This window comes from Panthera leo, chromosome B1, assembly GCF_018350215.1.
Source record: "Panthera leo isolate Ple1 chromosome B1, P.leo_Ple1_pat1.1, whole genome shotgun sequence".
In the NCBI taxonomy this organism is placed as follows: domain Eukaryota; kingdom Metazoa; phylum Chordata; class Mammalia; order Carnivora; family Felidae; genus Panthera; species Panthera leo.
Genome location: NC_056682.1, coordinates 191153328 through 191166823, shown reverse-complemented (window position 1 = coordinate 191166823; position 13496 = coordinate 191153328). Strand labels below are relative to the sequence as shown.

Sequence of the window (13496 nt, the reverse complement as noted above, 5' to 3'; positions counted from 1 at the left end):
CATGCAATGATTTTCATGGTGCCATGTATGGAATTGCTGAATCACTGTGTGGGACACCTGAAATTAATATAACTTTATGTGTCAACTATACTTAATAAAATAAATAAATAGGGTCACTTGGGTGGCTCAGTTGGTTAAGCGTCCAACTCTTGATTTCGGCTCAGGTCATGATCTCATGGTTCATGGGTCTGAGCCCCGCAACGAGCTCCACACTAATAATGCAAAGCCTGGGATAGGGAAGATGGCGGCGTAGGAGGACGCGGGGCTCACAGCGCGTCCTGCCGATCACTTAGATTCCACCTACACCTGCCTAAAGAACGCAGAAAACCGCCAGAGGATTAGCAGAAGGGAGTCTCCGGAGTCAAGCGCAGACTAGAGGCCCACGGAAGAGGGTAGGAAGGGCGGCGAGGCGGTGCGCGCTCCACGGACTGGCGGGAGGGAGCCGGGGCGGAGGGGCGGCTCGCCGGCCAAGCAGAGCCCCCGAGTCTGGCTGGCAAAAGCGGAGGGGCCGGACAGACTGTGTTCCGACAGCAAGTGCGACTTAGCGTCTGGGAGGTCATAAGTTAACAGCTCTGCTCGGAAAGCGGGAAGGCTGGAGGACAAAGGGAGGGAGAGCTGCTGAGCCCCCGGACGGCAGAGCTCAGCTTGGCGGGGAACAAAGGCGCCAGCGCCATCTCCCCTGCCCATCCCCCAGCCAAACTCCCAAAGGGAACCAGTTCCTGCCAGGGAACTTGCTCGCTCCGCGCAAACACCCAACTCTGTGCTTCTGCGGAGCCAAACCTCCGGCAGCGGATCTGACTCCCTCCCGCTGCCACAGGGCTCCTCCTGAAGTGGATCACCTAAGGAGAAGCGAGCTAAGCCTGCCCCTCCAGCCCCCGTGCACCTTGCCTACCCACCCCAGCTAATACGCCAGATCCCCAGCAACACAAGCCTGGCAGTGTGCAAGTAGCCCAGACGGGACACGCCACCCCACAGTGAATCCCGCCCCTAGGAGAGGGGAAGAGAAGGCACACACCAGTCTGACTGTGGCCCCAGCAGTGGGCGGGGGGCAGACATCGGATCGGACTGCGGCCCCGCCCACTAACTCCAGTTATACACCACAGCACAGGGGAAGTGCACTGCGGGTCCTCACCACGCCAGGGACTCTCCAAAATGACCTAACGGAAGAATTCCCCTCAGAAGAATCTCCAGGAAATAACAACAGCTAATGAACTGATCAAAAAGGATTTAAATAATATAACAGAAAGTGAATTTAGAATAATAGTCATAAAATTAATCGCTGGGCTTGAAAACAGTATACAGGACAGCAGAGAATCTCTTGCCACAAAGATCGAGGGACTAAGGAACAGTCACGAGGAGTTGAAAAACGCTTTAAACGAATTGCAAAACAAAATGGAATCCACAATGGCTCGGCTTGAAGAGGCAGAGGAGAGAATAGGTGAACTAGAAGATAAAGTTATGGAGAAAGAGGAAGCTGAAAGAAAGAGAGATAAAAAAATCCAGGAGTATGAGGGGAAAATTAGAGAACTAAGTGATACACTAAAAAAAAATAATATACGCATAATTGGTATCCCAGAGGAGGAAGAGAGAGGGAAGGGTGCTGAAGGGGTACTTGAACAAATTATAGCTGAGAACTTCCCTGAACTGGGGAAGGAAAAAGGCATTGAAATCCAAGAGGCACAGAGAACTCCCTTCAGACGTAACTTGAATCGATCTTCTGCACGACATATCATAGTGAAACTGGCAAAATACAAGGATAAAGAGAAAATTCTGAAAGCAGCAAGGGATAAACGTGCCCTCACATATAAAGGGAGACCTATAAGACTCGTGACTGATCTCTCCTTTGAAACTTGGCAGGCCAGAAAGGCTTGGCACGATATCTACAGTGTGCTAAACAGAAAAAATATGCAGCCGAGAATCCTTTATCCAGCAAGTCTGTCATTTAGAATAGAAGGAGAGATAAAGGTCTTCCCAAACAAACAAAAACTGAAGGAATTTGTCACCACGAAACCAGCCCTACAAGAGATCCTAAGGGGGATCCTGTGAGACAAAGTACCAGAGTCATCACTACAAGCATAAAACATACAGACATCACAATGACTCTAAACCCATATCTTTCTATAATAACACTGAATGTAAATGGATTAAATGCGCCAACTAAAAGACATAGGGTATCAGAATGGATAAAAAAACAAGACCCATCTATTTGCTGTCTACAAGAGACTCATTTTAGATCTGAGGACACCTTTAGATTGAGAGTGAGGGGATGGAGAACTATTTATCATGCTCCTGGAAGCCAAAAGAAAGCTGGAGTAGCCATACTTATATCAGACAAACTAGACTTTAAATTAAAGGCTGTAACAAGAGATGAAGAAGGGCATTATATAATAATCACAGGGTCTATCCACCAGGAAGAGCTAACTATTATAAATGTCTATGCGCCAAATACCCGAGCCCCCAGATATATAAAACAATTACTCATAAACATAAGCAACCTTATTGATAAGAATGTGGTCATTGCAGGGGACTTTAACACCCCACTTACAGAAATGGATAGATCATCTAGACACACAGTCAATAAAGAAACAAGGGCCCTGAATGATACATTGGATCAGATGGACTTGACAGATATATTTAGAACTCTGCATCCTGAAGCAACAGAATATACTTTCTTCTCGAGTGCACATGGAACATTCTCCAAGATAGATCATATACTGGGTCACAAAACAGCCCTTCATAAGTTTACAAGAATTGAAATTATACCATGCATACTTTCAGACCACAATGCTATGAAGCTTGAAATCAACCACAGGAAAAAGTCTGGAAAACCTCCAAAAGCATGGAGGTTAAAGAACACCCTACTAACGAATGAGTGGGTCAACCAGGCAATTAGAGAAGAAATTAAAACATATATGGAAACAAACGAAAATGAAAATACAACAATCCAAACGCTCTGGGATGCAGCGAAGGCAGTCCTGAGAGGAAAATACATTGCAATCCAGGCCTATCTCAAGAAACAAGAAAAATCCCAAATACAAAATCTAACAGCACACCTAAAGGAAATAGAAGCAGAACAGCAAAGGCAGCCTAAACCCAGCAGAAGAAGAGAAATAATAAAGATCAGAGCAGAAATAAACAATATAGAATCTAAAAAAAACTGTAGAGCAGATCAACGAAACCAAGAGTTGGTTTTTTGAAAAAATAAACAAAATTGACAAACCTCTAGCCAGGCTTCTCAAAAAGAAAAGGGAGATGACCCAAATAGACAAAATCATGAATGAACATGGAATGATTACAACCAATCCCTCAGAGATACAAACAATTATCAGGGAATACTATGAAAAATTATATACCAGCAAATTGGACAACCTGGAAGAAATGGACAAATTTCTAAACACCCACACTCTTCCAAAACTCAATCAGGAGGAAATAGAAAGCTTGAACAGACCCATAACCAGGGAAGAAATTGAATCGGTTATCAAAAATCTCCCAACAAATAAGAGTCCAGGACCAGATGGCTTCCCAGGGGAGTTCTACCAGACATTTAAAGCAGAGATAATACCTATCCTTCTCAAGCTATTCCAAGAAATAGAAAGGGAAGGAAAACTTCCAGACTCATTCTATGAAGCCAGTATTACTTTGATTCCTAAACCAGACAGAGACCCAGTAAAAAAAGAGAACTACAGGCCAATATCCCTGATGAATATGGATGCAAAAATTCTTAATAAGATACTAGCAAATCGAATTCAACAGCATATAAAAAGAATTATTCACCATGATCAAGTGGGATTCATTCCTGGGATGCAGGGCTGGTTCAACATTCGCAAATCGATCAACGTGATACATCACATTAACAAAAAAAAAGAGAAGAACCATATGATCCTGTCAATCGATGCAGAAAAGGCCTTTGACAAAATCCAGCACCCTTTCTTAATAAAAACCCTTGAGAAAGTCGGGATAGAAGGAACATACTTAAAGATCATAAAGGCCATTTATGAAAAGCCCACAGCTAACATCATCCTCAACGGGGAAAAACTGAGAGCTTTTTCCCTGAGATCAGGAACACGACAGGGATGCCCACTGTCACCGCTGCTGTTTAATATAGTGCTGGAAGTTCTAGCATCAGCAATCAGACAACAAAAGGAAATCAAAGGCATCAAAATTGGCAAAGATGAAGTCAAGCTTTCGCTTTTTGCAGATGACATGATATTATACATGGAAAATCCGATAGACTCCACCAAAAGTCTGCTAGAACTGATACATGAATTCAGCAAAGTTGCAGGATACAAAATCAATGTGCAGAAATCAGTTGCATTCTTATACACTAACAATGAAGCAACAGAAAGACAAATGAAGAAACTGATCCCATTCACAATTGCACCAAGAAGCATAAAATACCTAGGAATAAATCTAACCAAAGATGTAAAAGATCTGTATGCTGAAAACTATAGAAAGCTTATGCAGGTAATTGAAGAAGATATAAAGAAATGGAAAGACATTCCCTGCTCATGGATTGGAAGAATAAATATTGTCAAAATGTCAATACTACCCAAAGCTATCTACACATTCAATGCAATCCCAATCAAAATTGCACCAGCATTCTTCTCGAAACTAGAACAAGCAATCCTAAAATTCATATGGAACCACAAAAGGCCCCGAATAGCCAAAGTAATTTTGAAGAAGAAGACCAAAGCAGGAGGCATCACAATCCCAGACTTTAGCCTCTACTACAAAGCTGTCATCATCAAGACAGCATGGTATTGGCATAAAAACAGACACATAGACCAATGGAATAGAATAGAAACCCCAGAACTAGACCCACAAACGTATGGCCAACTCATCTTTGACAAAGCAGGAAAGAACATCCAATGGAAAAAAGACAGTCTCTTTAACAAATGGTGCTGGGAGAACTGGACAGCAACATGCAGAAGGTTGAAACTAGACCACTTTCTCACACCATTCACAAAAATAAACTCAAAATGGATAAAGGACCTGAATGTGAGACAGGAAACCATCAAAACCTTAGAGGAGAAAGCAGGAAAAGACCTCTCTGACCTCAGCCGTAGCAATCTCTTACTCGGCACATCCCCAAAGGCAAGGGAATTAAAAGCAAAGTGAATTACTGGGACCTTATGAAGATAAAAAGCTTCTGCACAGCAAAGGAAACAACCAACAAAACTAAAAGGCAACCAACGGAATGGGAAAAGATATTTGCAAATGACACATCGGACAAAGGGCTAGTATCCAAACTCTATAAAGAGCTCATCAAACTCCACACCAGAAAAACAAATAACCCAGTGAAGAAATGGGCAGAAAACATGAATAGACACTTCTCTAAAGAAGACATCCGGATGGCCAACAGGCACATGAAAAGATGTTCAACGTCGCTCCTTATCAGGGAAATACAAATCAAAACCACACTCAGATACCACCTCACGCCAGTCAGAGTGGCCAAAATGAACAAATCAGGAGACTATAGATGCTGGAGAGGATGTGGAGAAACAGGAACCCTCTTGCACTGTTGGTGGGAATGCAAATTGGTGCAGCCGCTCTGGAAAGCAGTGTGGAGGTTCCTCAGAAAATTAAAAATAGACCTACCCTATGACCCAGCAATAGCACTGCTAGGAATTTATCCAAGGGATACAGGAGTACTGATGCATAGGGGCACCTGTACCCCAATGTTTATAGCGGCACTCTCAACAATAGCCAAATTATGGAAAGAGCCTAAATGTCCACCAACTGATGAATGGATAAAGAAATTGTGGTTTATATACACAATGGAATACTACGTGGCAATGAGAAAAAATGAAATATGGCCTTTTGTAGCAACATGGATGGAACTGGAGAGTGTGATGCTAAGTGAAATAAGCCATACAGAGAAAGACAGATACCATATGGTTTCACTCTTATGTGGATCCTGAGAAACATAACAGAAACCCATGGGGGAGGGGAAGGAAAAAAAAAAAAAAAAAAAGAGGTTAGAGTGGGAGAGAGCCAAAGCATTAGAGACTGTTAAAAACTGAGAACAAACTGAGGGTTGATGGGGGGTGGGAGGGAGGGCAGGGTGGGTGATGGGTATTGAGGAGGGCACCTTTTGGGATGAGCACTGGGTGTTGTATGGAAACCAATTTGACAGTAAATTTCATATATTAAAAAATAAATAAATAAATAAATAAATAAATAAATAAATAAATAAAAAATAATGCAAAGCCTGCTTGAGATTCTCTCTCTCTCTGCCCCTCCCCCCATAAATAAATAAAATTTAAAAAAATAATAAGATAAATAAGTAAAAAATGAAAGGGGGGGTAGGGAACTAATATAAAGCCTTGAAGCTCAAAAAGAAAAGATTACAAACACTAACAAATCATAAGGTATCACGAATGTGTGGAAGTTGCAGGCCCTTGCTTGCAGGGTCTTTCAAGAGACTGGCGGAGATGTTTTTAAAACAGTGACTGAGAGGGTCCCGTAGGGTTAGTCTACTCCTTCTACTTTTAGCTGGGAAGCTTCTGGCACCTGGCAGAACTGCTCATTGTCTCCTGGGCCCATTTTCTCTGATCGGGAGATGAGAGGGAGGGCCGTGGGTATGTGGTTACTTGTGGTCCGGGTTCCCGAGAGTCAGTCTTCAGTTGGAGAAATGGTTCATGGACAGGGAACGCACACTTTCCCACTCATTTGCTTGTTCTAATTTAAAGGGGTCTTCATTAAAGCTTCTATATGGGGCAAGACTTTCTATCCCTTGAAAGTTGAAACTGGGGAATCCCTGAGTATGAGGGATGCCAAACCTTCTGGGTATGAGGATGTGGAGAGCCCTGAAAAAAAAAGAATCAGCCTGAGATTGCTGGGACAGAGCAAAAGCAGAGGTAGGCCTGACTGTCCCAGGCTTGGCTGGGCCAAGCTGCCTGATGTTTTCAAGACTGAAAGCTTCCCAAAGGCTTTCATAGAGATGGATTTGGAACCTCCTGTTGCCCAAATAACCCTTCTGCATCCACTTTACTGTTTAAACCTTCACTTGTTCTGAAACGGTTGTTCTTGGCCTTGATCAAACAGCAATGCCTGTCACCTCTCTCTCGTCTCCTTCAAAGGTGGGGCCTGGGGCATTGTATGCTTCATGTTTGTTTTTAACTTTTTATTCAGAAACAATTTCAAACTTAGGAAAAAAACTGCCAGAAGAACAGCACAAAGAACATCCCCACACCCATTCACCTGTTCTTAACATCAGTGCCCTTTGTTTTCACCTGTTCTTAACATCAGTGCCCTTTGTTTTATCGTTTGCTTTCTTTCTATATTCTATTTTCTATATTTTATTTATAAGATAAAATGCTCTGAGAGTAAGACATCACACTCATGTCCTGGAAAGTAAGACCTATTTCAAAGTGCATTACTTCAGAATAAGGACATGTTGGTGTATAGCCACGGTATACAGTCAACTCCAGCAAATTTCACAGTGATATAAATGCTTTTACTTTCTCTGTCATCAAATTCCAGTTTGTCAGTCAACTCCACTGTCTCCTCACAACAATTTTTCCACCCAGTAGAGACTCCAGTCTAGGATCAGGCATGGCATCTAGTTGTCGGCTCACTGGTGTATATTTTTTTTTAATTTAATTTATTTATTTTGAGGGAGAAAGAGCACGCTTGTGCGCATGCGGGGGAGGGCCACAGCGTGAGGGAAATAATCGCAATCTCCCTCGGTGGTAGCACAGAGCCCGATGTGGGGCTCCATCCCATGAACCGTGAGATCATGACCTGAGCTGAAATCAAGAGCTGGTCGCCCAACCCACCAAACCACCCAGGCGCCCCACCCCTGGTGTATTTTTAAAAGCTCCCCAGATGACTGTAATGTGAACCCATGTAAATGAATATTTACCACACTAATACATACTGAGTGTCTACCAGGTGCAAAGTATTGTGAATAAATTAGAGTTTATGATTTTTAAGGGACATACTATCTACAAATCAACTATAACATCAGATGGATAAATATCATGAAAGAATATTTACCAAGTCTGTGGGAGGAAACTCTAATTAAATTTAACAAGCTCACTGAGAGTCTACTATGTGCCAGGCATTGTACGAACTTCTGGAAAAACAGATGTAAGAAAAAAATAATCAATGCACAATTAATAATGAATGAATGTATGGCTAATTTCAAAAGTGAGGTTTTTCAAAGGCTTTTCTTGGGGCCAGTGAGACTTAATAGATAAGTAGGACTCAACTTTTAGAGATGAAGACATTTCAGGAGAGGAGACATCCAGAGGACAATAGAGAGAAGTGAGTGACCATGGAGTAAGCAAAGAAGTGTACTTCATTGTGACTTGAGAACTGAGTGCGTGGAATTGGATTAGGTTTTCTTGGAAAAGTAGGCTGAACAATGCAAGATGACAGAGTCACTTTGAAACATGGTTGGGCCGTTTCTTCAAAAGTTAAACATAAACTTAACATACAATCCAACAATTCTATTCCTAGGTATCTACCTGAGTGTAATGAAAATGTGTGTCCACACAAGGACTTTGCACAGGAATGTAATGTTTGTAGAGCATTATTTATAGTAGCCCCAGCGTGGAAACAACCCAAATGTGTGCCACAGAAGGTACATATTCATGCATTGGGGTACTACTGAGCAATGAAAAGGAATGAATGACTGATACATACTACAACATGGGTTAACTTCAAAAACATTCTGCTAAGATTTAGCAACTATGTGAAAAAAGCTAGATGGAAATACCACATACTGTATCATTTCACTGAGATGAAATGTCTGGAAAAGACAAATTTATAGACAGAAAGTAGATTAATGGTTACCTGGTGTTGGAGTTGGAATGGGGACTAAGTACTAATGGGTACCTAGGACAGGTTTCTTTTTTTTCTTTTTTTACATTTTTATTCATTTTTGAGAGACAGAGAGAGACAGAATATGAGCGGGGGAGGGGGAGAGAGAAGGGGAGACGCGGAACCTGAAGCAGGCTCCAGGTTCTGAGCTGTCAGCACAGAGCCAGACGTGGGGCTCAAACCCATGAACCGTGAGATCATGACCTGAGCCAAAGTCAGACACCTAACCGACTGAGCCACCCAGGTGCCCCCCTAGGATAGGTTTCTTTACAGTGATAGCAATGTCCCCAGACTGGATTATGGTTATAGAGTAACAACTCTGTACATTTACTAAAAAAGTTGAATCATACACTTACATAGATGAATTTTATAATATGTAAATTATACTTGAATAAAACTGTAAAAATTAAGAAGTTATTAAAATCAGAAAGGAAATATGAATAGTAATCTTAGAAATGAAAAATACAATTATTGAAATTCTAAAACTTAACAGGTAGAAGAAACTCTGGACTGGATAAATTATTTAGAGAACTGGCACACAGAAGGATTGGATTAAGGAATTCACCAGGAGGCAACGCAGAGGCAAAAAAAATTTTTTTTTTGAAATCACATCTCAGGATGAACTGGCTGGCTTTCTCACTGACCTAACAGTAGTTCCAGAAAAGAGAATGTAGGCAATGACAGAGAAACAATATTTGAAGAGAAAATCATTGATAGTTTTCCAGAATTAAAGAGAGCACACCAGTCCTCACCAGAAGGGACACTCACATCTAGAGAGTTCTGGTGAAACCGCTGCACGTCAAAATAAAACAAACACAAATCTTGAATACTTTCAACAGAAAGGCAGACTGTCTACAAAGGAATGAAACTTAGACTGGCAGCAGAATTTTTACCAGTGACAATCAGTACCAGAAAACAATGGGGCACCTTCATCAAGGTGCTCTGGGAAAATAACTGCTCACTAGAATTTTACACCCAAACACATTTTCACGCTCTGGGAAAATGACTGTTCACTAGAATTTTACACCCAAATACATTCTCACCCAACACTGAGGGCAAAATACAGTTCCAAATATACAAAGAATTCCCTCCCCCACCCAGACCCCAACAGAAAGGATTATTAAAAAATGAACTTCAGCTAGAAGAAAAGCAAACCCAAAGAGAAGCCTTTGGATTTGAGGGAAAAATAGTGAGAAGAACCTGATGAAGTGTCAGTGAATTTAAATAACTCTTGACTATAAAAATGATTTTTATTTTTATTTTTTTAATGTTTATTTATTTGGGGGAGAGAGAGGGAAAGAGTGTGCAAGTGGGGGAGGGGCAGACAGAGAGAGGGAGAGAGGCATTACATAATAAGAATCAATATGACTTCTAATGCAAAATAGCCTTTGAGAAACATTGCCTACTATGTGCTAGGGATCGTGCTGCTTTCGTCACTGCTGTGTCTTCAGTGGTTGGCACATAATAGGTGTGCCATAAATACTACTGAGTGGAATGATCACCACATTGTACTGAAATAATCTGTTTACGTGTTTGTTCTACACAGGGGTAGGGACTCCGTCTTAGTTTTGTGCCATCAATATTCAGCACTGGGCCCGGCACACAGCAGGCACTCCATAAATTCAAATGAATTCAAGGTTCATCTCTTCCATAAAATCTCCCTGTCTCTGCCTATAATGGCTTACCCCTTGTTTCCACTTCTATAGAACTCATAATTTGAAATACCCAATTTAGCAACTGATTACACAATAGTGTCTTTTAGTTTTCTTTTCATATTTCAAACCTTGTTTTTCCAAAAGCATTTTAGATTCCTTACAGATAACGATGTTTTATACTGTGCCTAGCACCTTGAATCAATACTTTGTGGGGGGATGAATGTCATATTTGAGTAAATGTAGATCAGTGGTGCCAAGGTCTCAAGGGGTATCTTCATTCTCTTTTTTCAATCCTTGACTAAAGAGATCACTGTTTGGAGACGGGGTCATATGCAAAGAATGTGGACAAGTTGATGGGAGGGGCGGGAGAAGGCAGCTAGTGCCCAATTCCAAGTCTCCCTGCTGTCTTCCTTCCAGCAAAATAGAGAGGAAAATGCCTGTGAACCTACCAAAAAATGGGTGTGGGGAAGTGAAGGAAGATAGGGAAGAGAGCACGTCCCATACACTACTGGACAGAATCTGGACCTGACCCTTCCACTAGCAGGCACGGTACTAGGAATTTATTATGAGATCAAAAGGAAACCCTGAGGCAAAAGCTACATTCTCACACTGGGAGCCTTGTATAGAAAACAGAGAGGGATGCTATTTCCAGCTATACACAAGGCACAGAAAGGGAACCTACCACAAGGAGCTCCTAATAGGGAAGCTGCAGAGGGCTAACAAAGGCCAGTGTGGTATTTTCTTGCTGGTCTTCATAAGGAAGACATCAGAGTCTGGAGAGGTTCAATCCAGTTCCTGGGAGGAGGTAGGGAGATGGGCCCGCTGACCTCCCAAGGTCTTTTGTAATCCAATAATTAATGGGGGAGCCGTACACTTCCCCACTTATGCTCTTACACACATCTGCACCCAGTTTGATAGTAAGTCCTCTGGGCTGCCTTCCAGGTCTAGTACGGTGCCAGGCAAGCTGCTGGCACTCAACAAATGGCTCAAATATTTGTTGAATGAAGGAATAAATTAATCAAGTGTTTAAATAGAGCCTGCATGACCTCCCCAGCTCTAAAGTACAACGATGAATAAAATCACAACATTCCAGGCACGATCACTTGAGCAGAGCTGCCAAAGGAAAACAGACACACACACACACACACGCACTGATTCAACTAGGTTTCCCACCTTGGGAACACAGACCACCTGCTCGGCACGCAGTCTGTTGGAGCTTCCTTGGCAAGGATCCTCTCAGCTGCTTTAAGGATGGTGCTTCCAGAAGGTCAAGTTACCAAGATTTAGGACCGCTCCCCTAACCGGTTGGCCTCCCAGACAAAGTTTCTGCCCGGATTCGTCCTGGGCCTCCCCTGGGTGCATCTGCCCTCCCCCAACCTGGGGCCCCTGGACGCGCAGCTCGCCTGCCCGCAGCGCCTCACCTTACCTTGGTGAGCTGGGCGATCTTCTTGCACATTTTCACGTGCATCTCGGGATCCCAATCCATTCTCCAGTCGGTGCCACCGCGGGCATCAGCTTTGGAGCCCTGGCAAGTCCCGGACGCGTGAATTTTGCTGTTAAGGACAGAAGCCATGGCTAAAACGCGTCCGACACTCAAGGGCTCTCGCTAGTGTTCTCGCTGCCCGTGGTGTGCACGTGCGTGCGCGCGCGGGCGTGTGAGCGTGTGGGCTTCCTCCGGAGCGGTGGCACTGCAGTCCCGCCGCCCGCACCGCCGAGCGGCCCCTACTGCCCCGAGGTGTCGGCCTCTCGGCGGTCCCCGCGCCCACCCTCCCTTCTCCGGCGCTCGCTCGCTCGCTGGCTCGCTGGGTCTCTGGCTCTGCGGGCACCCGCACCCTGCGGCGGCACGCCGAAGATCCGCACGTGCCGCTAGTGACCCGCGCGCCGCTCTCCCGCCCGTGCGGGTTTCGCCTGCAACAGAAGTGCTTCCGCGACGAGGAGCCGCTGGCCTTGGAGAGGTTCGCGCTGGCCCCGCGCCGGGCTCTCGGACACGTGGGTGGCGCAGGGCTCTGGACTCAGCAGCGACTGCCCCCGCCGGCGGTGCGCATCCCAAGCCAAGGAAGAATCAGAGCCGGCCTCAGCCTCGGGCAGCCGGGGCGCGCGGTCTGGGAAGGGGCCCTCGGCGATGTTCTCCGGGGCGAACGGGTGGCGAGGGACCGGGCAACCTTGATGGGCGCACTCAGCCGGAGGCTCTGGAGCCTCGGAGCTCGGCGCTGAAGGCGGAGATGGGGGCGGGATATAGAGAGAGGGGCAGGGAGGTAAAGAGCAAGTCGCGCGGTTGCAAGGAGGTACCGGGACCAGGGCGCACGGTGCGGGCCCCAGCGGGGGCTGCGGGTGGCAATCCCCCTTCCCCCATCTTGGGGAGGAGCCCGGACGTTGCGGGAGGATTGCCGGAGATCACCGAACAAAGGGAAGAAGCCAAAGGGGCGGCCGAGGAGCTGGTGACAGAAATCTGGGAAGAGAAAGCGCGGAACGCGTAGTACCAGAAGCCGCAGGAGCGAAGAGGGAAAGTCTCAGAGAGATAGAAACGATGGTAGCAGGTGTGGGAAAGGAGGAAGCAAAGAGGAATGGGGTAGTTGAGTAACAGATGGAGCTGAAAGTCTAAGTACACAGAGCCCAGTGAAAGGGAAGTGACTCATCCCTCTCCACACTCTTGGCCACTGGCCAACTGGAGGCAGATCTTGTCACGATTTCGAGCTTGTGCCTTTTTGTTTGTTGAATGTAAGAGTTAGCGGCCAAATTTCTTTGTGACTTGCTTTCTCTGGTTTCAAACAGTGGGCTTTGGGGAAAGTGATAGCACCCTCATCAGATTTTCCTAACATATGAATAACAGCGTCAACATAATAAGCAATTTTCATGGTTAATACATTTTATTTTAGAAACTGCCTTATATCAAGAATTTTAATAATCTTGATAAAGCAAACAAGCTTCCAAATGGTTTCAGAAATCACAATCCCATCCGTCTACACCGCAGATAACCATACCCATTTTTATAGATAAGGGAATAGATCCAGA

The 13496-nt window shown here is 44.4% G+C and overlaps 1 protein-coding gene across 1 annotated transcript in view; it reads right to left on the bottom strand.

Annotated features, from left to right (window-relative positions):
* FAM184B (family with sequence similarity 184 member B) overlaps positions 1-12153 on the bottom strand; it is a 158314-nt gene extending 146161 nt beyond the window's left edge. The window contains exon 1 of the mRNA XM_042936822.1: positions 11911-12153. Within this exon, the coding sequence (XP_042792756.1) occupies positions 11911-12057 (147 nt within the window). The 5' untranslated portion in view covers positions 12058-12153. The remainder of the gene's footprint in view (positions 1-11910) is intronic.
* Positions 12154-13496: the final 1343 nt, after the last annotated feature.